Source organism: Pelodiscus sinensis, unplaced genomic scaffold (assembly GCF_049634645.1).
Source record: "Pelodiscus sinensis isolate JC-2024 unplaced genomic scaffold, ASM4963464v1 ctg34, whole genome shotgun sequence".
NCBI lineage: Eukaryota > Metazoa > Chordata > Testudines > Trionychidae > Pelodiscus > Pelodiscus sinensis.
The window spans coordinates 1,329,582-1,356,219 of NW_027465849.1; the positions used below are offsets into that span (position 1 = coordinate 1,329,582).

At 46.9% G+C, this 26,638-nt stretch overlaps 1 protein-coding gene across 1 annotated transcript in view; it reads right to left on the reverse strand.

The window, feature by feature from the left end:
- Positions 1-26,638, reverse strand: part of LOC142823745 (uncharacterized) — a 76,973-nt gene that overhangs the window by 42,745 nt on the left and 7,590 nt on the right. Inside the window, exons 4-11 of the mRNA XM_075915065.1 lie at positions 18,321-18,599; positions 9,984-10,085; positions 9,703-9,759; positions 6,056-6,082; positions 3,039-3,065; positions 2,792-2,818; positions 1,336-1,362; positions 519-545 (exon numbers count right to left, since the gene is read on the reverse strand). Coding sequence (XP_075771180.1) covers positions 519-545; positions 1,336-1,362; positions 2,792-2,818; positions 3,039-3,065; positions 6,056-6,082; positions 9,703-9,759; positions 9,984-10,085; positions 18,321-18,599 — 573 coding nt within the window. The remainder of the gene's footprint in view (positions 1-518; positions 546-1,335; positions 1,363-2,791; positions 2,819-3,038; positions 3,066-6,055; positions 6,083-9,702; positions 9,760-9,983; positions 10,086-18,320; positions 18,600-26,638) is intronic.

Consider the following 26,638-nt stretch of genomic DNA (forward strand, 5'->3'; position numbering starts at 1 on the left):
GGTCAGCACTGGGATGTATCCACAGAATTACAGGGAGGAAGTTTGCTCAGTCCCTGGTCAGAGTTTATTTAGACAGTGTCATATCTGGGCCTACAAGGGTGGGATTTGCAATACGCCCCAAAGTGCTGCTCTGTAGCTCCTCTGTGAATATGGAGCTGGCTGCCCTGACACAGTTCTCTGTGGATAGGAGAATCTGAATGCAAACTAGTAACCTTTGCATTCCGACCCGCAGCATCCACGGAGTTGTTACAGTGCAGCACCTTGATGTGCATTGCTCTAAACAAGCCCTTAATCTGAACCTTTCCCCAGTGTAGATTTAGTCTGAATCCTGTCAATCCACAGGCATTAAATTCACTCTAAACTGTTCAGAACAATATTGAAACTGGAGCTTCAATCTCTGCAGTGTTGGGTTTTTTTCTTCTTTACATAGATAGGAAGATGGGAGATCATGAAGGTGACAGAAGTTCACAAAGCGTGAAAGTAGAAAAACACATTAACAAGGGGGTTAGCTTTCAAACCTGTTTCAAAGTACTTCCACACAGCATCTGAAATGGGGAGGAGAAAGAGTTAGAAATGGAGACAGAAACTGTGTGATGCTCTGTAATTTAGACCAACTGGATGAGTTATGGATGCCCAATGCTCCCAGCTCCAGTAAGAGCTGGGCTGGTGGTTGATGATATGCAGCAACACACAGGAATCCTGGGATTTAGGAAACATCTCATTTGATGAAAGAGATGTATCTGGTTCCTGACACAGTTCTGGCATTCAAAGCCCTTCTGTCCCAGGGGCATTCCTTGTCTGTTAAGGTACTGCCCTTTGTGAGCATCCGCAGTCGAGGTGTAACTCGGGGATGCACGTGCAGAGGGTTAGGGCTCAGAGATGTAATCTTGCAGTCGTCTATCAGGGCATTTTTACACTGGGCAGTTATATCAAAGTACCAAGGCAAGTATCCACACTCCCAAGCCTGTTATTTCAAAATTATAACTCCTGCTTGTGTCAAGGAATAAGCTTACTTTGAAATCATTTTTTTGGGAGTTATTATTTGGAAATAACTTATTTCTACCTAACCTGTCAGTAAAGTTTTAGCCCTTTCTCCTGATCTGTCAGAACATGTCATTGCTTTTGGATTGTCCAAGGTCAGGTGACACAGGGAACCTGTGTCTGCTGCACACAGATCACTGCGCTGCGGTAGGGCTGGGGTGACTCCAAACTGACTCTGATTTCACCCAGAATTGTTTACCTGCCCTGTGCTATTGGTGCTTCTGTCTCTGTTCAACACCGTGTGTGACCAGGAGATTTTGCTCACGGGCTCTAATGGGAAGTGGATGAACTTACCCAAACTTTCACGCAGCTCCTGGCGCCCTGGGGAGAGAAGAACAGGAGACCAACATGGAGTCAGTGGGGGTTGTTCCAAACCCTGGGAAGGTCTATACTACAGCTGGGAGGCAGCTTTTTGGTCTGGGCAGACAGGCATGTGCTGGCTCTTCCTGAGCTAATGTGCTGAATGTCACTGAATGGCTAGTAGGAATAGCACGTACAGCAGTCTGGCCCAGTTGCTCAAGTACCAACCTGTTTGAACCCTCTGGGTATGTACTGCTATCCTGACACTCACCCACACTGCTATTGATAGCGCACTGGCTCCAGTAGCACTGGCCTCTGCCTGGTTCCTTGAGGCTAAGAATGTTCCTCCCAGCAGCAGGGCAGACACATCAAAAGAGCCACTGGTCTCAGAACTGACAGCACGTCAGACAAAACAGTTGTTACTGAACAACAGATAAGGTCCCAGATCAGCCACTTAACAGAGCCCACAAATTGTCCTACAGGCAGCACCCGGAGGTGATGGCCCTGGTGAGAATGGAAAATATACTAGGAAATGTATCCTATAGACAACAGTCTGAGCTGCTGCAGCCTGTCACCCAGCCTCAGACCTTTTATTTCTGTGCTGTGCTATCCCTGTGTGGCGTTGATTTGCACAAGAGTGTAGTTCTAGGTTTACTGGCTGGCAGGTAATTAGGGCTGTGACAGAGACTGAAACAGGGGCTCCATGATAGCAGAGCAAGGAATGAGGCCTTCCCTGCTACATTCTATCAGCAGGCTTCAAGTCTCCTATATCTGTGCAATGCAATCCCTGAGTGGTGCTGATCTGCACAAGTGTGGAACTCCAGGGTCAGTGGTTGGAAGGAGTTTAGCTGTAGAAGGGCTCTGTGGAGCTGGGCGGCTCTGGATTTACTGCTCACACCAAGATACAAGGGGTCAGGTCTTGTCCCAGGACATCATGGTGAGAAGGCAGCAGGGTCAGCACTGGGATGTATCCATAGAATTGCAGGGAGGAAGTTTGCTCAGCCCCTTGCTCAGGGCTTGGCTAAGCAATGTCATAGCTGGGACTACAGGGGTGTGATCTGCAATATGCCCCAAAATGCTGTTTTGTACCTCCCTGTGAAAATTTAGCTGGCTGCCCTGACAGAGTCAGAGCTTGTGAATGCAAACTAGGAACCTTTGAATTCCCACCCGCAGCATCCACAAAGAGTTGTCACAGAGCAGCGCTTTGCTACTCACTAGCCCGTAATCTGAACCTTTTCCCAGTGTAGAGTTAGCCTGAATCCTGTCAACCCACGGGCATTAAATTCCCTCTAAGTTGTTGAGAAAAATATTGAAACTGGAGCTTCAAACTCTTCAGGTTTTTTTTTCTTTCCATCGCTTGGGAGGTGGGACGTCATGAAGGTGACAAAAGTTCATAAATTTACTTGGGGTGAAAGCTGAGAAACATCAACAAGGGGTTTAGCCTTCAAACCTGCGTCAAAGTCCTTCCTCACAGCATCTGAAATGGGGAGGAGAAAGAGTTAAGAATTGGAGATAGGAACTGTGTGATGCTCTGTAACCCAGACCAACTCTGCGCTGGTTAGGGTGACTCCAATGTGGTTGATTTCAGCCAGAAAGTGTTCACTCTGCTCTGCCCTGCACTGTTTACGCTTCTTTCACTGCTCACATTATTTCCCTGCTCTACCCAGGGGCTCTAATGAGGAGGTGGATGAACTTACGGAGACTTTCGCGCAGCTCCTTGCACTCTGGGGAGAGAAGAAAAGGAGATCAACAGGGGGTCAGTGAGGGTTGTTCCAAGCTCTAGATAGGTCTATGCTACAGCTGGGAGGGAGCTTTCTGGTCTGGGCAGAGAGGCATGTGCTGATTTTGCTTGAGCTAATGCACTGAAAGTCACAGGCTAGTAGGAGTAGCATGTACAGCTTGTGCCAGTTTCCCAAGTACCAACCTGCTTGGACTCTGTGGGTATGTACCACTGCCCTGGCTCCTCCCACACTGCTATCCTGAGGGCACTGGCTCTAGCAGGGATCACCTGTGTCTAGCACCTTGAGGCTGAGACCATCCCTCCCAGCTGCAGGGCAGACACATCCAAAGAGCCTCTGGTCTCAGAACTGACAGGAGAGGTCACACAAAACTGCAGTTGGGTCCCTGATCAACCACTAAATAGAGCCCACAAAATGCCCCAAGGAGCAGCACAGTAGGGACTGGAGTCTGTGTTGATTTGAGACTCGAGGTAGAGTGCAAGGCGGTGTCAGTGCAGGCTGTGGGGGCAGAGGGGGAGGGGAGGAGACAGGACTGGACAGGACTGGGGAGTCCAGAGCTGGGATAGCAGGGAAGCAGTGGGCTGGGGATGAGGACACTGGGTTTGCCCCAGGACAAGCAGGCACCAGGCAGCCTTAATTCTACTGACCAGGAGCTGCCCAGGTAGGTTGAGCCCCCACCAACTTGGAGCCCCTCCTACACCCCAGGATCCTCATCTTCAGCCCCACTCCAGAGCCCACACCCCAGACAGAGCCCTCACTTCTCCCGCACTCCAACTACCTGCCCCAGCCCAGAGCTCCCTCCCGCAGCCAGAACCCCCATTTAGAGCCCTCACGCCAACCTCTTGGCCCAGCCCCGTGGAAATGAGAGTGGGGGTGAGCAGCCACTAGGGGAGGGGGAGTGTAGTGAGCGGGAGGCTGAGGTCTCAGGAAAGGGGAAGGACTAGGCTGTTCAGTTCTTTGCTGACTGGCTCTGGGAGTAACACAGGGGCAGAGCTTGCAGGGATCATCTGCCTTAGCACTTCTGTGCCACTGACCAGGACTAAAAAACACCCCAGGTAAGTGCCCCACATCCAAACTCCCTCTCAGAGCTCACATGCCCTTCTGCACTCCAACCCCCTGCCACAGCCTCAGTCCAGAGCCACCCCCCCATACACACACACATTCTCACCCTGCTCCACCCTGTGAAAGTGAGTGAAGGATGGGACAAGGGGTGAGTGAAGGAGGGGAATATACTGAGCGGGGCAGAGCTTTGGAGAAGGGTGGGGCAGGTATAGGCCATCAGGGAAGGGGCAGGGCAGGTTTCTGAGATCAGACAGTTGGCAACCATAGAAGTGAAATACATCCACAGAGCTGCATGAACTAAGAAGTTTGCTAAGCCCCTTATTTAGGGCTTGATTAAACAGCCCGATGCATAGGGCGTGTCTAGACTACATGGCTTCGTCGACAGAGCCATCTAGATTAGACTGGTCGGCAGAGGGAAATGAAGCCCTGATTTAAATAATCACGGCTTCATTTAAATGGCTGCCGCGCTCTGCCGATCAGCTGTTTGTCAGCAGATTGGGGCAGTCTGGACGCTCCAGAGCCGACCTGAAAGCCCTTTGTCGACCTCCCCCTTATGCCTCGTGGGATGAGGTTTACCGGGGAGGTCGACAAAGGGCTTTCATGTCGACAGGGAAGTGTCCAGACTGCCCCGATCTGCTGACAAACAGCTGATCGGCAGAGCACGGCAGCCATTTAAATTTAAATGAAGCCGCGATTATTTAAATTGCGGCTTCATTTCCCTTTGCCCGGTAAACAAATCTACATGGCTCCGTCGATGGAGCCATGTAGTCTAGATGTACCGTTAGGGTGCCAGGTGTCCAGTTTTGAACCTGACAATCCAGTATTTGAGCTTTCTGTTCACAAAACAAACTGAGAAAATAGAAATGAGAAAATGGAAACGTCCGGTATTTTCTAACTAAGATGTGATGTAGATTGTGATGTAATGTCACGTGTGCCCGGTATTTTTGTGGAAACCATCTGGCAACCCTACACACACTTGGGCCTGCAGATAGGATTGCCAGATGATTTAACCAAAAATACCGACCCCCTCCTCCACCAAAAAAAAAAAAAAACACTGGGGAAAGAATTCTGTTGAGGGACAGAAAAAAAGGACTGCGAGAGTTATTAAAAAAAATAGTAAAACAGCATGGCCCCTTTCAGAGTGTTTGTAGGGTCAGAATAGGGATAGGAACAGAGGAGCAGTTGAGCACTAAGAGCCAGGGAAGGCATTGCTTCCCCTTGGTCTTTAGGCTTTTTGCAGGTGGCCATTTTGTTTTCTTGATCATGCCAGAACCCCACTTCCCTGCGGAACCAGGTAAGGAGAGTGTCCGGAGGAAGGGGACTGTGGGTGTTGGAGGACCTGTGGGAGGGGGAGGCCAGAGGCTGGGCCCAGTTGCTGAGTGTGTTGTAGGGTTGCCAGGTGTCCGATATTTACGCCTCCTGTCCGGGAAAAAAATCAGAAAATACTGGATATTTTAGGTCAATACCGGACACCTGGCAACCCTACCTGCAGGTGTTTAATCTTCATCTGACAGCAGCCTCCTGCACTGTAACTGCCCATTGAACAGTACCTAGTTGGTCCCCTTCAAACATGACTATGCAAATGTGCGCAAGGAACCTTTCAGTGCAGTTTCACAGCAACCTCAGGGGACTGTTACAGTGGAGCACTTGGGTGTGCTGCTATTCACACCCCTGTAACCTGAACCATTAGGCAGTGTAGAGCTTGCCTGCGTTAGGCCAGGCCATTAACTTCAATCTCTGTGATTAAGAATTAAATCTGAGCTGCCAAGTCTGAAGTTCTTGACTATTTCTAAGGCAGGGGGTAATGATTGTGAAGGTCACTAAGGTGCATATAGTGTGCGTGGCGATTTTTTTATTTTCTTATATCATGAAACCACAGAGAGACTCATTTACTAGGGTTTTTAGCCAAGTACCTGATTCCAGGGTCGTCTTCTTACCCTCTGAAATAGAGAAGAGAAAAGTGTTAGACACAGACACACACACTGTGGGTTTGATACACATATCTCTGAGCCTCATTCCCAGCCCAGTGGAGCAACCAGCAGGTTTGACAGGAACAGGGCTGGCAGTCAGTGACATGCATCAACACACAGCAAGAGATGTGGAGTTTCTCACTCCCTACCCCTTTTCTGCACACACACTTGCACTAATTTAACTAATTAGGCCTCAAAACACTTTATGAATTAAACTGGCATAGTGCTATGTGTAGAACAGGCCTTGGGCTGTGCAGCAGGGCTAGTAGAACCATGGGGCGTAGGGGGTTAGTTACTCCATAACGCTCTCTCTGGCTAGTTACAGCATAGCACAGACTACTGGGGAGCCCCAGCCTGCCCACCCAGCTCAATGAATGCTGGTCACAAAAGAACACCACAGAGAGTACAGGAGATGAAAGAGCAGGAGGCATCCTTAGGGCTTTTCCTGGCTGTGTTTGCCATGTAACTTGTGTTCTCCAAGAGGTGTTGCTCATGGCCACTCTGGGTAGGTGTGTGTGCTCACCATATGCACCAGTGCTGGAAGATTTTCCCTCAGCAGTATCCAGAGAGGACCAGCACCCCCTGCATTTGCCATTCAATATAAAGTGTTTTCAGGCTTCTATATCTCCCCTCAGTTCCTTCTTGGTGGAAACTCGGACAGTGGGGAAGAAGTTTAGAATGTTTAATGGACATGAGCAATATTTCTTGAAAAGCATCAGTTATGAAAACAGGTCTTTTCTTCTTCAAATGCTTGCTCATGTGCATTCAGCATAGACTGAGCAGTATCTCCAGAAGCAGGTAGAAGTTTAAAGACATACTGATAGCAACACAATTTTGATGAATGCAGGGTCCTTCTTGGCCTGTTGCATGATGGTGTAGTGGGAGATGAATGTATGCACTGAAACCCCACTCCACCCTTGCAAATGTCCTAGAGAGGAATGTGGGTCAGGAAGGCTGCCAAAGAAACCTGGGTCTTGGTGGAGTGCACTCTCACCAATGGAGATGGCTGTGTCCCTGCCAACGCATAGCACGTTTGGATGCAAGAGGCTAGAGTTCCTCTGTGTGGATACTGAGAGATCCTTCATCCTTTTGGCATACACAAGAAAAACTTGGAATAAGCTACAAAATGGCGTTTTCTGATCCAAGTAAACAGCAAGAGCTATCCTGACATCCGGGGCAGGGAGGCACCTTTCCTTATTATTCCACGAGAAGTAGAGGTAGTTCAGAAAAGGAACCCTAATCCGAACTACCTAGTTCGGGCCGCGTGTAGCAGCGGGCACGGAGTCCGCACTAGCGGACATTTAAAAATGGCGACATCTGGCAACATGCAAATGAAGCCCGGGAAATTCAAATCCTGGGCTTCATTTGCAAGTTCGTATGCCTACATTAACCACCCTAGTTCGAACTAGGGTGGTAGTGTAGACATACCCTTATAGTCCTAGCCTTCACAGCCTCCTCTGGCAAGGAGTTCCACAAGATGACTACACGCTGTGTGAAGCAGAACTTTCTTTTATTAGTTTTAAACCTGCTACCCATTAAGTTCATATGGTGTCCTCTAGTTCTTCTATTTAGGGAACTAATAAATAACTTTTCTTTATCGGCCCTCTCCACACCACTCATGATTTTATAGACCTCTATCATATCCCCCCTCAGTCTCCTCTTTTCTAAACTGAAAAGTCCCAGTCCCTTTAACCTCTCCTCATATGGGACCCGTTCCAAACCCCTAATCATTTTTGTTGCCCTTTTCTGAACCCTTTTCAAGGCCAAAATATCTTTTTTGAGGTGAGGAGACCACATCTGTACACAGTATTCAAGATGTGGGCGTGCCATAGTTATATACAGGGGCAGTAAGATATTCTGGGTCTTATTTTCTATCCCTTTCCTTGTCCTTCAAGAAGACAGTGTAAGGTGGCTCTGACATCAATGCAAGGAGTTGAGACCCTCCTGGTGCATGTTATTGTTATCAGAAAGGCTATCTTCAATGATAGGTGTGAGAGGGAGCAGGAGACCCTGGCTTCAAAGGGCTGTCCCATCAGCCTGGAGAGGACCAGGTTAAGGTTCTACTGAAGGACTCAAAGCTTGTGGAAAGAGCATCTCAAGGCCTTTCTAAACCCTGACTGTGATGTCATGAGATAACACTGAGTGATCTTGAAATGGCAGGTAGAAGACCAAGATTGTTGCCAAGTGTATCTTGATTGAAACATGTGTACAGACCAGATGGAGGAGGTAGTCCAAATTAATTTTCAAGGTGACATCAGAAGGGGAATTCCCTTTCTGAGTGGTCCACACTGAGAATCTAGTCCACTTTGCCAGATATCTCTGCTTTTAGCTTTTTCGGAGGACTTGTCACACTTTCTCTGAATAGGATTGATCTTCCAGATTCAGCCACCAAGCATCCATGTTGTGAGGTGAAGAGACACTAGGTCTGGATGCAGAAGACAGACATGTTCCTGGAACAGCAAGTCCAGTTCAATAGGCAGGACCCAGGGCAGCAACATTACAAGGTTCATGAGGGTTCCCAACCAATGCTGGCAGGGCCAAGCTGATGCAATAAGAGTGACTCAAGCCCTGTCTTCCTTGATCTTCTGCAGGACTTAGCCAATGAGGGAGGAAGCACATAGAATAGTCCCTCCCTCCAGGGAAGGAGGAAAGTTTCTAAAAGGGACTCTTTCTCTAGACCTTTTCTGGAGCAGAAAGTGTGACATTTCCTGTTCAGTCAGGTCGCATACAGGTCCACCTGGTGAGTGTCCTACTTCTGGAAAAAAATTGACAGCCCACTCATGCGGCGAAGGGAACTGCCTGCTCAGCTGGTCTGTGATTGCGTTTCTGGTCCCCACCTCCAAAGAAATATAATTAAAAACACAAAATCCCTGAGATGAATCACTTCTTGGCAAAGTGCTAATAAACAAGCCCCTTCCTACTTATTGATGTAGAATGTTCTGGCATGTTGTCCACTAGGACTCTGATCACTCTGTCTGGCAGGTGAATGAGGAAGATCTTGCACGCCTTGCTCAACACTCTGAGCAGTTTGACATTTATATAAAAGGCTCTTTCCTCTGTGAACCATGTACCTTGTGTCTGCAGGCTGCTAAGATAAGTACCCAGCCCAGGTGTGAAGTATTGGACACCAGATTTGCCTAATTCTGGAGGTGGGTGACAGGAGAGGGATCATGTGAGGGTTACCTGTTGTGTTCCCTCCCTCTGAGGCATCTGGTATTGGCCACTGTCGGCAGACATGATACTGGCCTACTATGGCCATTTTTATGTTCTTATGTAATGAGGGGTGGCCCAAACACTACTCATTCCATCCTCTCCATCTGTCATCGGTGTTTCCCTGTGTGTGTGTACAGTGTCCATCAGAAAAGGCCAACACCATCACAACGCAAAGCTGTCCTGTTCTTAAACATTGAAACATTCACAGTGGAATACATTAAATAGTGAACTTTTTAAAAAAAGCTGCAGCTCTGTCTATTAATGCAGCTCAGGAGAGTGAAGGTCCCAAATTCACAGAGTTTCATTGATCTGGGCCCACAGATGCACCAAACAGTCACAGAGCTCACACATCTCAAGAGACAGAGCAGGAGACCTACCAATAGTTAACAGAGCCTCCTTTTCAGCGAGTTTCTTCTTAGACGCCTTTCGCTTCCCTATGAGACAGAATCAGACATTGCAGTGAGACAGGGAAAGAAGGGGGCATTGAGCAATTTCCTAATACAGGTGAGGCAGATGAGGACCCCAATGTATTTGTTAGTTGGACTTAGTTTCTAAAACCAACCCAAGGTAAATATCTAAACAATAAGATGCTCCCAGGCCCCAGCCCAGGACCTCAAAGGGCTGGGCTGTAAATATGTAAATGACACAGCCCCATTACCTGTGAGTCCAAAACATGCACAAGCTCCAGCAGCAATGAGAACTGCAGCGAACAATGCACAAAATGCAACCAGCCAGGGGGACATACTGGGGAAGACATCACCTGTCAAACAGAGAGCACAGGATGTGAAGAGTACGGTCTCAACCTGGAGCTTCAAAACAGGTTTTGTCACTTGGTTTGACAGCTGAGCACTGGTCTGGGACGCCATTATTTCCCAAGACTGAAGGGAACGTCCCTTGCAGGCTCAAATCATAGCCACAAATGGGAGCCATTGGAACCAGAGAAGCCAGCGTAGCATCAGTCCCAAGAACCAGGTCTCTGCCCTGACCAAAACCGTCCTGCTGCTAAAAGCCTACAGCCAGCAGCTCCGTACCCATTCTGCCCAGCCCTGCCTATGCCAGCTTACTGTTGGGATGGCCACTGCCACATAACTCCCAAAGCTCAGTCATCATGGCCAGTCTAGAGAAGTTCAGTATAACTTGAGCTTCTACATTTCTGACTGGGAGGCAGGTTTCCAGACCTCTAATCCTTATTGTAGCTATTTTCTGAGCACTTTACAGTTTGTCAACATGCTAACTGAAAATGTGGACAACAGGAGTGGACACAGTATCCAGCATTGGTCTAGCTAACATCGTAGACAGAGGTAATGTGTAGTGATGTGAGGGGAGAATATTCCCTGGAGAATATTCTCCGAGAACAAGAATATTCTGAGAATATTCTCCAAAAGCTTATTTCCCAAGAATTTTTGAGAATTTTCTAATTTTTTAATTTCTTCTTGAAATAATATATTATATTCAACTTTTAGAACACCCTGAATGTTAAAGAGATTTCTTGATCATTCAAGATAGTTTGAGAATATTATAGAACGTTCCAGAATGTTACGGAACTTTCTAGAACATTCATTAATCAGGAATTCTGACTGTTATGGAACTTTCTGGAAGCATCACAAAAAGTATATAAAGTGGCAATAACACATTTATTCTCTTTTGTGAAAGGCGTAATTGTGTTTTCATCAGTATGAAAAGAAGAACTAAGCCTAAAAGTGATGTGTGGGATTATTTCCTTCATAAAACAGTTAAAGACAAAGTGTTATATGAATGTAAGTACTGCAAGGCTGAATAAATCAGAAATGCAACAAGGATGAGAAAGCATATTTCCAATTGTTTGAAGACTTCTGCTTACATCAAGGAAAAGGCAACAAAATTCTCAGAGTCCAGAAGCAGATCACCTCAACCAACAGCTGCATCAACATCTATAGAACACTGTGATAGTGCTAGTGAATTTACATCACCACTTTCCACATCTAGTTCAGCCAAGATGTCTCACTCTATAAGTCGCAACTTTGATTCTATGAATGAAACTGAATCAAAGTTTCGGATGAATATTTTGCATGAGCTATATTGTAATCAGGATCGCCCCTTTCACTGGTTGAAAACGAAGATTGGATTACTTTCATGCAAAAATTAAGACCATCTTACAAGATGCCATCCAGGTACACACTTTCTAACAGACTTTTAGAAGCTGAATATCAACGTGTTGATGCTCTTATAAAAACAAAAATTGCTGAAGCCTCTTCTCTTGCACTACTGTGTGATGCTTGGAGCAACCAAAGAAATGAATCTATTATAAATGTTATTATATCAACACCCCAACCAGCGTTTTACAAGATAGTGGCAACCGATGTTGAACTCCATACTGCTGAGTATGTGATATTCCATATGGAAGAAATAATAACAGAAATAGACACTGAAAAATTTGGTGCCATTGTCACTGATAATGCAGCAGCAATGATGAAATCCTTATCAATGCTTAACGAAAAATACAATCACATTGCTATGTACACTTGTGCTGCTCACACACTAAATTTGTTAATTGGTGACATCAGTAACATAAAATCTGTTCAAGAAAATGAAGCTCCCTGAAAAACTATTGTGAAGGAAATTAACAAATCACAAGTATTACGAGCTCATTTTACTGCATTTCAAAAAGATAAATATCAAACTTGTGCACTTAAATTGCCAGTTAAAACTAGGTGGGATTCCATTTTATTTTGTTTGAAAAGCTTATTGAAATAAAAAAATGTCTTAAAATGCCTTGCTGTCCATGCAGATTTACAGACTAAACTAAGCAAAAGTACCAGGAATTCAATCCTGGATGAAGATGTATTTTGGGTACAGGTCCAAAAACTGCATGCACTGATAAGGAGGAAGTGAGAGACCCTAACAAGTCTGGCACACTGAAAGTCCTCCCAGACATGGTTCCACAGAGGGGACAGAGGTGGCGGTAGGGGTGAGATGCTGAACATACACAGGGTATGTCTACACTACCCTGCTAGTTCGAACTAGGGGGGTAATGTAGGCATACCGCACTTGCAAATGAAGCCCGGGAACTAGGTAGTTCGGAATAGGAAGCCTAGTTTGAAATACCTAGTTCGAGCCCCGTGTAGCTGCGCTGCACGGGGTTCGAACCAGCGGGGTTTTAAAAATGGCGGCTCCCTGCTTCATTTGCAAGTGCGGTATGCCTACATTACCCCCCTAGTTCGAACTAGCGGGGTAGTGTAGACATACCCACCGGAATTATTTTTCAGTAAGGGATTTGCAGCATTAAAACCAGGGTAGTCAAAAGAAACATGATGTGTAAGCCTCTCCCAAAGAAGTCCTGTGCAGGAAGAGAGGGTTTCATGTTGAAAAGCTCATTAAAGGGTAAAGCTGACTACACAGCTGGAGAAAGATGATGAGTCTAAGAAGCAGGCTCCTGACTCAAGTGGGGTTCCAAGAGGGTCTGAGGGTGGCAGAGGCAGCAGCAGGGGCAGTGAGAGAGAAAGAGAAGCTGAGGCAGCAGCTGGGTATCTTTGACTCAGCTCCCCATCCAGCAGGGCCCGGGATCTGTTCTCTAGGGATGGACTTCACCTGAGTAGGGAGGGAAATAGACTTCTAGGATGGAGGCTGGCTCAACTGATTAAGAGAGCTTTAAACTAGGAATTTGGGGGAGACGGTTGGGAGATGCCCAGGTAGACTCTACGCCGGATTCTAACACTGAGAGGGAGGAAAACGAAGTAAGAAAGGATATAGCTGGGGGTAGGAGAATGAACATGAGGAAGGGTGGGGAGGATACTAGTCTAAGAGGTCATATTGCAGGTATAATGTCCGTGCCAAATTGGGTAAAGAATGTGAATGAGGCCAAACAGCAAAAATTAAGATGTTTGTACACCAATGCGAGGAGCCTAGGTAACAAAAAGGAGGAATTAGAGCAATTGGTCCAGGAAGTGAAACCAGATATTATAGGAATAACAGAAACATGGTGGAATACTAGGCATGACTGGAGTACAGGTATTGAAGGGTATGTGCTGTTTAGGAAAGACAGAAATAAGGATAAAGGTGATGGAGTTGCATTGTATATCAAAGATGAGGTAGATTGTAAAGAAATAAAAAGTGATGGAATGGAGAAGACAGAGTCTGTTTGGGCAAAAATCACATTGGGGAAGAAAACTCCCCTGGGATAGTGCTTGGGGTGTGTTATAGACCACCAGGATCCAATTTGGATATGGATAGAGACCTCTTTAATGTTTTAATTATGTAAATACTCATGGAAACTGTGTAATCATGGGAGATTTCAACTTTCCAGATATAGACTGGAGAATAAGTGCTAGTAATAATAATAGGGCTCAGATTTTCCTAGATGTGATAGCTGATGAATTCCTTCATCAAGTAGTTGCTGAACCAACAAGGGGAGATGCTATTTTAGATTTGGTTTTGGTGAGTAGCGAGGACCTCATAGATGAAATGGTTGTAGGAGACAACCTTGGCTTGAGTGATCATGAGCTAATTCAGTTCAAATTAAATGGAAGGATAAACAAAAATAAATCTGAAACTAGGGTTTTTGATTTCAAAAGGGCTAACTTTAATAAATTAAGGAAATTAGGGAAGTTGATTGGACTAAAGAAATTATGGACCTTAAAGTGGAGGAATTATTTTAACTGGAATAACTGGAATTATTTTAAGTTAAAGTTGCAGAAGCTGTCAGAAGCCTGTATCCCTAGAAAAGGGAAAAAATTTATAGGCAGGTGTGTTAGACCAAGCTGGATGAGCAAGCATCTCAGAGAGGTGATTAAGAAAAAGCAGAAAGCATATAAGGAGTGGAAAATGGGAGGGATCAGTAAAGAAAGCTACCTTATTGAGGTTAGAGCATGTAGGGACAAAGTGAGAAAGGCTAAGAGTCAGGCAGAGTTGGACCTTGCAAAGGGAATTCAAACCAATAGTAAAAGGTTTTATAGCCATATAAATAGGAAAAAAAGAAGAAGTAGGACTGCTAGGGTGTGTCTAGACTACATGCCTCCTTCGACGGAGGCATGTAGATTAGCCAGATCGGAAGAGGGAAATGAAGCCTGGTTTCACGAGGCTTACCTGTGTCGATGAAGAAAGGCTTCTTTGTCGGGGCATCGCGTCCAGACTCCCCCGATCTGCCGACAAACAGCTGATCGGCAGATCGGGGCAGCCATTTAAATTTAAATGAAGCCGCGATTATTTTAATCGCGGCTTCATTTCCCTCTTCCGATCTGGCTAATCTACATGCCTCCGTCGAAGGAGGCATGTAGTCTAGACACACCCCTAGTTACTAAGGATGGAGTGGAGGTTAAGGATAGTCTAGGAATGGCCCAATATTTGAACAAATACTTTGCTTCAGTCTTTGAGGCTAATGAAGAGCTTAGGGATAATGGTAACTTAACAACTGGGACTAAAGTTATGGAGGTAGATATTACCATATCCAAGGTAAAAGCCAAACTTGAACAGCTTAATGGGAGTAAATCGGGGGGCCCAGATAATCTTCATCCAAGAATATTAAAGGAACTGGCACATGAACTTGCAAGTCCATTAGCAAAAATTTTTAATAAATCTCTAAACTCAGGGGTTGTACCATTTGACTGGAGAATTGCTAATATAGTTCCTATTTGTAAGAAAGGGAAAAAAGCGACCCAGGTAACTATAGGCCTGTTAGTTTGACATCTGTAGTATGTAAGATCCTGGAAAAAATTTTGAAGGAGAAAGTAGTTAGGGACATTGAGGCTAATGGCAATTGGGACAAATTACAACATGGTTTTACAAAAGGTAGATCGTGCCAAACCAACCTGATCTCCTTTTTTGAGAAAGTAACAGATTTTTTAGATAAAGGAAATGAAGTGGATCTAATCTACCTCGACTTTAGTAAGGCATTTAATACAGTACCACATGGGGAATTACTGGTTAAATTGGAAAAGATAGGGATTAATATGAAAGTTGAGAGGTGGATAAGCAACTGGTTAAAGGGGAGACTACAGCGGGTCATATTGAAAGGTGAACTGTCAGGTTGGAGGAAGGTTACTAGTGGAGTTCCTCAGGGTTCAGTTTTGGGGCCAATTTTATTTAATCTTTTTATTGCTGATCTTGGCACCAAAAGTGGAAGTGTCCTAATAAAATCTGTGGATGACACAAAGTTGGGAGGTACTGCCAATTCAGAAAAGGATCAGAATATCATACAGGAAGATCTGGATGATCTTGTAAATTGGAGTGATAGCAAAGTGGTGAAATTTAATAGTGAGAAGTGTAAGATTATACATTTAGGGATTAATAACAAGAATTTTAGTTATAAGCTGGGGAAGTAACGGAGGGGAAGGACCTTGGAGTCCTGGTTGATTATAGGATGACTATGAGCCGTCATTGTGACATGGCCGTGAAAAAGCTAATACGGTCTTGGGATGTATTAGGCGAGGTATTTCCAGTAGGGATAAGGACGTGTTAGTGCCATTATACAAGGCAGTGATGAGACCCCATTTGGAATACTGTGTGCAGTTCTGGTCTCTCATGTTTAAGGATGAATTCAAACTGGAACAGGTACAAAGAAGGGCCACTAGGATGATCCGAGGAATGGAAAACCTGTCTTATGAAAGGAGACTCAAGGAGCTTGGCTTGTTTACCTTAACCAAAAGAAGGCTGAGGGAGGACATGATTGCACTCTTTAAATATATTAGCGGGATAAATACCAGGGAGGGAGAGGAATTATTTAAACTTAATGCCAATGTGGACACAAGAACAAATGGATATAAGCTGGCTAGTAGGAAGTTTAGACTTGAGATTAGACGAAGGTTTCTAACCATTAGAGGAGTGAGGTTCTGGAACGGCCTTCCAAAGGAAGTAGTGGGGGCAAAAGATCTATCTGGCTTCAAGATTAAACTAGATGAGTTTAGGAAGGAGATGGTTTGATGAGATAACATGATCTTGGTAACTAATTGACCATTCATTATCAGTGGTAAATAGATCAATGGAGGGATGATAGGAGTTACTATAGAGAACTTTCTGGGTGTCTGGCTGGTGAGTCTTGCCCACATGCTTAGGGTTTAGCTGATCGCCATATTTGGGGTCGGGAAGGAATTTTCCTCCAGGGTAGATTGACAGAGGCCCTGGAGGTTTTTCGCCTCCTCTGTAGCATGGGATACAGATCACAGCTGGAGGATTCTCTGCATCTTGGAGTCTTCAAAGTATTTGAAGGCTTCAATATCTGAGATATAGGTGAGAGGATTATTCTAGAAGGGGGTGGGTAAGATTCTGTGGCCTGCACTGTGCAGGGGGTCAGACTAGATGATCATAATGGTCCCTTCTGACCTTAAAGTCTATGAGCTTCATCCGGAGACAAAGAGGACTGGTCTATAGTGGAAGTATTGGGCTGCTGTTCCTCAGGTTCCAATAAATTGACCCTCTTCAGGTTCCGAATGGTGTGGTTGAAGGGAAGAACTTTGAGGTGGTGGAGAGTGTTGCTTGTGAGCAGGTACAGAAGCGGCCGCATATCTATGTGTGGGAGAGGATCTATAGCATTAGGGTGACCAGGGTCTAGAATATGGAGGTTAGTGATGGCGGTAGCTAGTCATCCAATAAGATGGGCGGTCGTGGTAGAAATTATGATGATCATAGTGTGACCACCTGGGGGCTGGGTGTATGGAAGAGAAGATACTCCTATGTCCCTCACAATATGTTGCATGTGCAGATAATGTTGGAGTATTACTGAGACCCTGGAAGAGCGAGGAGGAGAAAGAGACATATGCCTTGGTAGGGCATGATAATGAAATTCAAGCCTCAGTGCCATAGGGATCTCCATTGTCTCCTGTAGGAGGGGACATCATGTCTGGTTGCTGAAAAGTGTGGTACCAGTGATCCTTGTACCAGTGGTGAAGGTGCCAGCACCAGCAAAAACTTTGGAGACTCAGGGCTCGGGCTCCAGTGCCTATTATATTTTGTGTGCACTTTTCTTGGTGCAAGTGGTCTATTGCAAATCTCTGGTGCTGGAATAGGGAACTGCAATATCGGTTCCAGCACAGAAGGTGCTGCTGGTGCAGCTGACGGCATTGGGACTGGTGCTAAGGTAGGTGCCAGATTCATGGAAATGGGGCTGCTGGTGCCAGTGTTGACTTCAGCACCAATGGCATCCTTTGTCAGACTTTCAGCTCCAGAACTACCTTAGGGTATGTCTACACTACCCCGCTAGTTCGAACTAGCGGGGTAATGTAGGCATACCGCACTTGCAAATGAAGCCCGGGATTTGAATTTCCCGGGCTTCATTTGCATAAGCGGGGCTCCGCCATTTTTAAATCCCCGCTCGTTCGAACCCTGTGCCGCGCGGCTACACGCGGCACGAACTAGGTAGTTCGAACTAGGCTTTGAACTAGACTACCGTTACTCCTCGTAACTCCTCCTTAAGGAACAATGCTCTTAAGTTGCAATAGGAGAGGTCCAGGTTGGATATTAGGAAAAAACATTTCACTAGGAGGGTGATGAAGCACTGGAATGGGTTCCCTAGGGAAGTAGTGGAGTCTCCATCCCTAGAGGTTTTTAAGTCTTGGCTTGACAAAGCCCTGGCTGGGTTGATTTAGTTGGGATTGGTCCTGTCTAGAGCAGGGGGCTGGACTTGAAGACCTTCTGAGGTCTCTTTCAGCTCTATGGTTCTATGATTCTGTGACCCTGAACTGGGGGAGGATGCGCTCCATTTTGGGGCAGTAACAGTGTCTGAGCAAGCCATGGATGATGCAAAGTTTGATGGCTGGAGCGCCTTAACAAACAAGAACATGTTGTGGTATGCTCTCACTGTCAGTTTGGTGCAGTGTAGGGCATTTCTGAGGCACATATGTCTTGCCCAAGCACCTAATATACAACTAACTAATGGCCATTGGAGGCTAGCCTGTTTTGTGGGGCTACTTCCTGTCTCAGTGCCAAAAACAGGCTCTACTCAAGTGCAGTCTCCAAGTGACTCAGCCTTCCCTCACATCCACTCCCTGCAATCCTCTGGTCACCCCTTCTGCTGAAGGAGACTCACCGGAGAGGCGAATGGCCGATTGTCGCTCTGTCTCCAGCAGGCCATTCCGCACTATGCAGTTGATGTCTCCAATGTCTTCAGTGACAGTGACATGACTCACGACACTATATAGGTTATCCCCATCCTCGGTCATGTTGATTACAGACTCCATTTCCAGGTTCTGCTGATTCTTCCCAACCCACTGGAGTTCAGGTTTGGGGAACCAGCCTGCAGAGCGACAGGTCAGCCCAATCCCCTGGCCCTGGTGGCCCACCACATCAATGAACACTGGAGCCACAGCTGCAGGGAGAGACAGAGAGTGTGAGTGTCAAGGAATTCGGTGTTTGGTAGCACCATGGGATTCATCAGCTGCTGCTAGGCATAGGGGGCTAAGACAGAAAAGAGGATATTATTCTTTAGCAGTAGCTGCCATTCTTTGATGAACATCCCAGGGATGTCTCTCAAAGAAGCTCCATTCCCTTGTGTGCAGTATCCCTGGGATCCCTCATCCTCACATGAGAGAAAATTAAATAATAATTCAATAATAAAAAACAGGTACTTATCTTGTAACTGTTGTTCTCTGAAATGTGTTGCTCATGTCCATTTGAATGAGGTGTGCACACGCCACATGCATGGATTCCAGAGCTTTTTTCCCTAGCGGTACCCATCAGGCCACCAGAGAGCAAGTGCAGCCTCCAGATGGATGTTGTGAGCAATATAGAATTCCCAAGGGAGCAGGTCTTCCCTGCACAGGGGAAAGGAACAAGCTCCACCCAGTTTGTTGATAGAACTTTGCTGGCGTGTTTTCTGTCAGAACAGAGACCACCTTGTGTCTCAGGTCAGACAAAAACACTCAGCAGGCCAGTCTGAGTGCCCTGAACTCCCTGACATTTATGTGAAGGGCCCAGTCCTCAGGAGACCACATACCTTGAGTCCAGTGATTGGACAGATGTGTGCCCCATCCTGTTTCTGAAGCGTCAAGTGACCAGTTGCACCAAAGGTTTCTGGCTGGTGAAGGGGATCCCTGCACAGATCACCCACTTCCTATAGCTACCTACTCAAGAAAGTGGATGACATCCTGGAAGACTGTGAGGATCACACCGCATGGAGCATCGGCCTGGTTGTGAACACGTGCCAGCCAAGCATGCAGCGGTCTCAGCATGGGCATGACAGACCATGTATGTGCATATTGCCATGTGACCCAGCAGCTTCATGCAATTGTTTGCTGTAGTGAGAAGCGAGATCATGAGGTCTTGTATGTTGATTCCCATAGCCACAAATCTGGCCTTTGGAAGTGAGGCTGTAACTGTAGTCAAGTCCAAATGGGCCCCCACAAAGTCTATCACCTGGGTCAGTGTAAGAGTGGACTCCTCCTCATTAATGAGTCAGACAAGTCTGCGAAACAGACTTTTGACAAGAGTTGTAAAAAGTCCCTTGAGCAGACCCTGATTAGACAATTGTCCAGACAGGGAAACACCTGAATTTTGCTCCTCCTTAGGAAGGTGGCTACGGTGACCATACACTTTGTGAAAACCCTCTCTGCTGGGGACAGGAAAGACCAAAGGGAAGGACCAAAAACAGAAAATGGTTTTGTCCTACTATAAACCTGAGAAACCTCTTGTGGGTGCATATAATGGAGATGTGAAAATATGCATATTTCAGATCAAGGACAGTGGACTAATCCCCTTTCTCCAGGGAAGGGATAATAGAGGCCAGAAGAACCATACTGAACCTTGTCTTTGTTACAAAAGGAATTGAGGCCTCTTGGGTCCAAAATAGATCTTTCAATTTCAGGATAAAAAAGTAACAGGAATAGAAACACCTCCCCCTGAAATCGAGGGACCCTTTCTACTGCCCCCAGCTATAGAAGTGAGGACATCTTGTGACATAAGAGATGCTCATGAAAAAGGTCCCTAAAGAGGGATGGGAATGGGGAGTGGGAAAGGGGTAGGGAATGGAAAGGGATAACATACCCCACTGCCACCAGGCTCAGTACCCAACAGTTGGCTGTAATTTGAGCCCAGGCCTGGAAAAAATGGGACATCCTGTCCCCAAAGGGTGGGGTCAAGGGGGAAACTCATGCACATCTTAAAAATGAAGACTTGGGATCTTGAGGAGGGGGCGGTCCATTGCCCCTTTCCAAGTCAGAGCATGAACTCCACCTTCTATTGTACCACTAGTGTTATTATTGCCATTATTCCTGGTCCTACACCTTGCCTAGTCTGACCTATAACCTTGGTAGGTTGGCCTCAGAGGGGCCTAGGGGGATAGGTATGTCTCTGTGGTTCAGGGGTATGGATATCTAGGGACCTCAGGGTGGCCCTAGAATTTTTCAAACTATGCAGCTTGGCATCTTTCTGTCCCCTCAAATGGTAGGTCCTGCAATGTGTTCTGGACCTCTGGAGGAAGGCCTGACACTTGTAACCAGATATCACAGTGCATTACAATAGCAGTGGCCATAGTACATGCTTCCAAGTCCACAGCATCTAGTGTGGCCTGTAACACCATATGGGAGATCATCCTACCCTCCTCAGTCAGCAAGGCAAACCCTTGGCAGGAGTCCTAAGGAAGATGTTCCCTGAATTTGTCCATTGCTGACCAAGTGTTGTATGTGTACCTGCTTATTAGAATTGCATAGTTGCAGGGCCCCCATAGAATATGCCTTCATCTCCAGTACATCAAGTTTCTTTGACACTGGCCCTGGCTGACCCTGCCTCTCCTTCTGACTGGCCACCTGTACCACATGAGAGCCTGAAGGTATGTGGGAGTATAAATGTTCATGTCCCATCTGGGGGACAAAATAGCATCTTTCCACTCCCTTCTGGGTAGGCAGAATGGATGCTGGTGTCAGCCAGAAGTTATTGGCGATCTTTGACACCCATCTTATTCAGTGATAATTCAAGTCTCAGAGGTGTGTCCATCATTAAAATGTTCACCATAGGATCAGTGTCTTCATTAACCACTTCCACTTGGACCCACACATTGGCTGCCAGCCTGCAAAGTAGGTTCTGTTGGGTCCTAGCATCCATGGTTGGCATAGATGTGGCAGGATCTGCCAAACCCTCATCTGGGAAGGATGATGATGACTCCCTGAGCATGGATGGCTTGGTCCTGAGGTAGTTCCACTGCCTGTAACACTGGTAGAGCCAGGGAGTGACCTTGGGGCCCCAGGCCTTCACCTCAGCTGGAGGCCATTGTATGACTTTCTGTGGGCTTTCCCTATTTTCAGAGATAGAGGCCCCAGTTAAAGGGGTCTCTGATGGTGTGCCCCTAGAATAGGACGACACCGAGTCCTGGGCTGAAGGTATTGGGCCCTGCATCTGATGGTACGCCCAAGGGGTCTAGAAAGGCCACTGTGACTGTGGTTAGGTGGCCAGGCTTCTGCATCTGGTACCCGTGGTGTCTAGACCAGTGCTTAGAGTGGGGTCAGTTTCATGGAGTACACCTGTGTGAAGAGGCCCTCAACTGCACAGAATCAGCATCAGACTCTGATGAATAGTCCGATACCAAATAGGGAGGTGCTGAGGTTGATGCCAAGCCATAGATTCTGACTTGCCTTAATGGATCAGTGTTTGAGGTTCCATATATACCGGGGGTGGCATATTCATTCACTACAAGCTATATCAGTGCCACTCATGACTCCTGGTGCTGCAGGTCATGCAATCAGGTCTGCCAGTGCCAGAAATGCCATTGCTGAGGAGACAGTCGGTACCGCAGGTGCTGCCAGTACAAATGATGTTGTCAGTGCTCTCTGTACCACTCGTGCCCTGATGCCACCACTGCCATAGCCAGTGGGCCTATATGTGGCATCTCATATCTGGCCTGTCACAGCTCAAGGTCTGATGCCAGGAGTGAGGCCAGTGAGGCTGTTAGCTCTATAAACTCTTTGGCAGCGGCAAAAAGTATCAGTAGTTGAGGGTGGTCTCACCTCCTGTGGTATCCATATGTCTGGTACCAGATTCCTTGGAGGCACTGAGCTCAGCCAGAATCTAAGGGGACAGGGAACATCAAGCAGGTGAGGGGGCAGATGTTCCAATGAACTCTTGTATCCGTGCTTCGAGGGGGACCTCCCCCTAGACTGTCTCCTCTTCTTGGTCACCTGAGATTGTGATCAGTGTCTCGGCGCTGTGCTGGTCTGTAAACCCGTGGAATATGTTGGTGACATTGAAGTCTCGCACACCGATGCTGGTGTACTTCCCACAGTGGGTGCTGATTCCGATGCTGGCTGCAGCGCAGACTCCATGAGGAGCAGGTTTAAATGGGAATAGCCATCCCGTTTAGTGTGGGGTTTGAAGCTTTTGCAGATTTTACAGGAATCTGCAAGGTGGCCCTCCCGCAAACACTTCAGACAAGAGTCATGGGGGTCCATGCAGATCTTTGGAGTCAAGCATGTCACACAAGATTTAAAACTGTGTGGACCTTACATCCCCTCCGCAGGAGGGGAGAGATAAGCAGAAAAAACCACTAACACTATCTAACTAAAACAAAAGAAAGGACTATGCAGCACTTTAAAGACTAACAAGATGGTTTATTAGGTGATGAGCTTTCGTGGGCCAGACCCACTTCCTCAGATCAAATTCTGGAAGAGAATTGGCATGACCATATATACCAACAGGAGACAATGAAAAAAAGTGAGCACTTTATAAACTGACAAATCATATTAGGAACAGAAGGGGGATTAGGGGGTGGGCTAGTATCTATGGGTATGTCTACACTACCCCCCTAGTTCGAACTAGTGGGGGTAATGTAGTCATCCGCAGTTGCAAATGAAGCCCGGGATTTGAATTTCCCGGGCTTCATTTGCATGAAGCCGGCCGGCGCCTCATGGAACGAGGTGTACAGCTAGTTCGGATTAGAAGCTGCGCAGCACGGGGTCCGAACTAGCTGGCATTTAAAAATGGCACCGGCCGGCTTCATGCAAATGAAGCCCGGGAAATTCAAAACCCGGACTTCATTTGCAACTGCGGATGACTACATTACCCCCGCTAGTTCGAACTAGCGGGGTAGTGTAGACATACCCTATGAGATAATGATACTGGGAGTGATGAATGGGGAAGCTATATTTGTAATGGGTAAGGTTAAGGCGTTTGCTTCGACAATTATTAGCATCTTTGTTAAGGCCCATTCGTAAAGTGTCAAATTTAACCATGAATGACAGTTCTGAGGTTTCCCCCTCGCTCCCTCTTCTGTTCTAAATCTGCTTTGTCAGTTTTATAATGTGTTCGCTTTTTTTCATTGTATTGCTTTGGTATATATGGTCACGCCAATTCTCTTCCAGAATTTGATCTGAGGAAGTGGGTCTGACCCACGAAAGTTCATCACCTAATAAATCATCGTTAGTCTTTAAAGAGCTGCATAGTCCTTTCTTTTGTTTCAGCAAGATCAGCCTAACATGGCTAAATCTCTATTACTATCTAAGGGTATGTCTACACTACAGCGCTAATTCAAACTAACTTAGTTCGAATTACTTAATTCGAACTAAGCTAATTCGAACTAACGCATCCAGACTAAAAAACTAGTTCGAATTAGCGTTTTGCTAATTCAAACTAGCATGTCCACACTAAGTGGACCCTGAACCGGGGTTAAGGATGGCCGGAAGCAGTGCCGGCAGGGCATCAGATGAGGACTTAGAGCGTGGAGCTGCTGTCTCAGGCTAGCCGAGGGCTGTGCTCAAAGAGACCCGACCCCCACTCCAGACAGACAGTTCTCAGGGGTGCCCCGCTTGCAAAGCAGTCCTGTCTTGGAGTGCCCTGAGTGCCCACACTGGGCACATCACAGCACTCGGCCATCAGACCGGCTGCACTTGCCACAGGCTGCCATCTGGGGAGAGGTGGCAATTGGGGGGCTGCAGGGGAGCTTCCACCCCCAGAAGCCTGCAGAGCCAGCCCAGTCCTCCCCATCGGGGGCTCGTACCCCATTCCTCCTTCACCTCCTTTCACTTACCCTTCCCTAGCCCCCCTTCCTGATGGACAAAATAAAGAAAACGTGTGGTCAAAAATAGAATCTCTCTTCATTGAACAAAACTGGAGGAGACTGGGAAAAGGAGGTGGGAGAGGGGAAGAGAGAGGGTGGGAGAGGGGAGGGCAACTAAAATGATCAGAGGTTTGGAACAGGTCCCATATGAAGAGAGGCTAAAGAGACTGGGACATTTCAGTTTACAAAAGAGGAGACTGAGGGGGGATAGGATAGAGGTCCATAAAAGCATGAGTGGGGTGGAGAGGGTGCATAAGGAAAAGTTCTTCATTAGTTCCCATAACAGAAGGACTAGAGGACACCAAAGGAAAGGAATGGGTAGCAGGCTTCAAACTAGTAACAGAAAGTTGTTCTTCACAAAGCATAGAGTCAACCTGTGGAACTCCTTGCTGCAGGAGGCTGTGAAGGCTACAACTAGAACAGAGTTTAAAGAGAAGTGTGATAAAGTGATGGAGGTTGAGTCCATGGAGTGGTATTAGACAGGGGGTAGGAGTGGTGTCGCTGCCCAAAGTTTGTGGAAGGCTGGAGAGGGATGGCACGAGACAAATGGCTTGGTCACTGTCTTCGGTCCATCCCCTCCAGGGTCCCTAGGGTTGGCCGCTGTCGGCAGACAGGCTACTGGGCTAGATGGACCTTTGGTCTGACCCAGTACGGCCATTGTAAGCTCAGGGCTCAGGGTCGGGGTTCTCAGTGGACCACCTTGATTTTCATGCACACCTGCTCCTGAGTGGCCAGGCTGGCAGCTCTCCTGCCCTAGACGGCCACTTTCCAGTGCCTAGTGCGGAGGTTGTGGATGAGGTCCACGATGTCCGCACTAGACCATGCGGGTGCCCACCTCTTGCGGTCCCGGGCAAGCTACCGGGAGCCGCCAGCCTGGTCTCGGGAAGAGGCGGAGGGCTGGGGGGCATCGGGTGGGTGCCAGGTGCAGGGTCTGCTAGCTGGGAGCTAGCAGGCTTGCACCTGGCACGGGCACCGTAGCCAGCCCGTGCCCCTTTAAGGGCTCTGGGGCCGGGAGGGGGGAAATAGAGTTTCCCTGGTGTTGGCCAGAGTGGCTACCAGGGCACGCTGGGGAGGGCTAGCCTCCCACTAGTTCGAATTAAGGGGCTACACAGCCCTTAATTCGAACTAGTAAATTCGAACTAGGCTTAGTCCTCGTACAATGAGGTTTACCTAGTTCGAACTAAGCGCTCCGCTAGTTCGAATTAAGTTTGAACTAACTAGTTTAGCGCCTATCAAAGTTAATTCGAACTAACGTCTGTTAGTTCAAATTAACTTTGTAGTGTAGACATACCCTAACTACTTAACTATTTACACTACCAAAACATGAGGGCTATCTACAAAGCTAACTATATAAATGCTGGGCAATAGAGAAAGCACAGAGACACTCCAGCTCCCCTCACAGGCGGTAAGAAGGAACTGAGGGGTGGGGGGCCAGCAGGAGTATATATGCACCAATATAGCAGCACCACTCCTGGGGGCTCCCTGCTGGCCCAGCAGATGCCACTGGGGAAAAAAGCTCCGGAATCCATGCACACGGTGTGAGCACACCTCATTTGAATGCACATGAGCTAGCACTTGAAGAAAAGTTAAATAATACAAGCTTGTGTTTCTGTAGGGAACTGTTCCCTGCTGGCTCACTACGAAATGTGCAGTGAGCCAGCATGCTTGCTGCTGAAATGCAGCCACGTATCAGTGGAGCCCAGCAGTTGTCGGGATCATTGCACTTTGGTACAGAGCAGAAGGTGAGGAATAGTAACACACCTGTATCTTTGCTACCACTCTGCCTGTGACACCATCCTAAAAATTGCCCCCTCTGGTGCACTGCTTCTGCATGGATATCAGTGCCCCAGGAAATGTCACTCTCATGTTTAGATTCCCTTCTCCATCTTCTGCATGCAACCACCCTCCCCTCATTTAAATCACCTCCTAAAAACACCCATCTCTTGTGGAGCCTTTGGACTAGGAAGCACAAAAGACAGGAGATAACTTAAAACAAACCTCAAGGATCTGCATTATCACAGGAGGGCCCCTCACCTGGTTCTTTGTCTACACTACAATGAGCTATCAGGAAAAGATATGCAAATTATCGAAAGAACACAATAGCAGTATGGATGCAAGTATTGTTTGTCCAGAAAAATGGCTGTTTTCCCAGAAAAACTCCGCAATGTAGACATACCCTGAGGCTAGGTCTACACTGGCCAGTCTTGCACAAGAACATAAGCAAATGAGGTGTGGCAATGAACATTGCCACACCTCATTTGCATGCTTAATGAGCCACCATTTTGCGCAAGGGGCTTTTGTGCAAAAATAGCAGCTAATTAAATATGCAAATGAGGTGCAGTGATATTCATCTCCATGCCTCATTT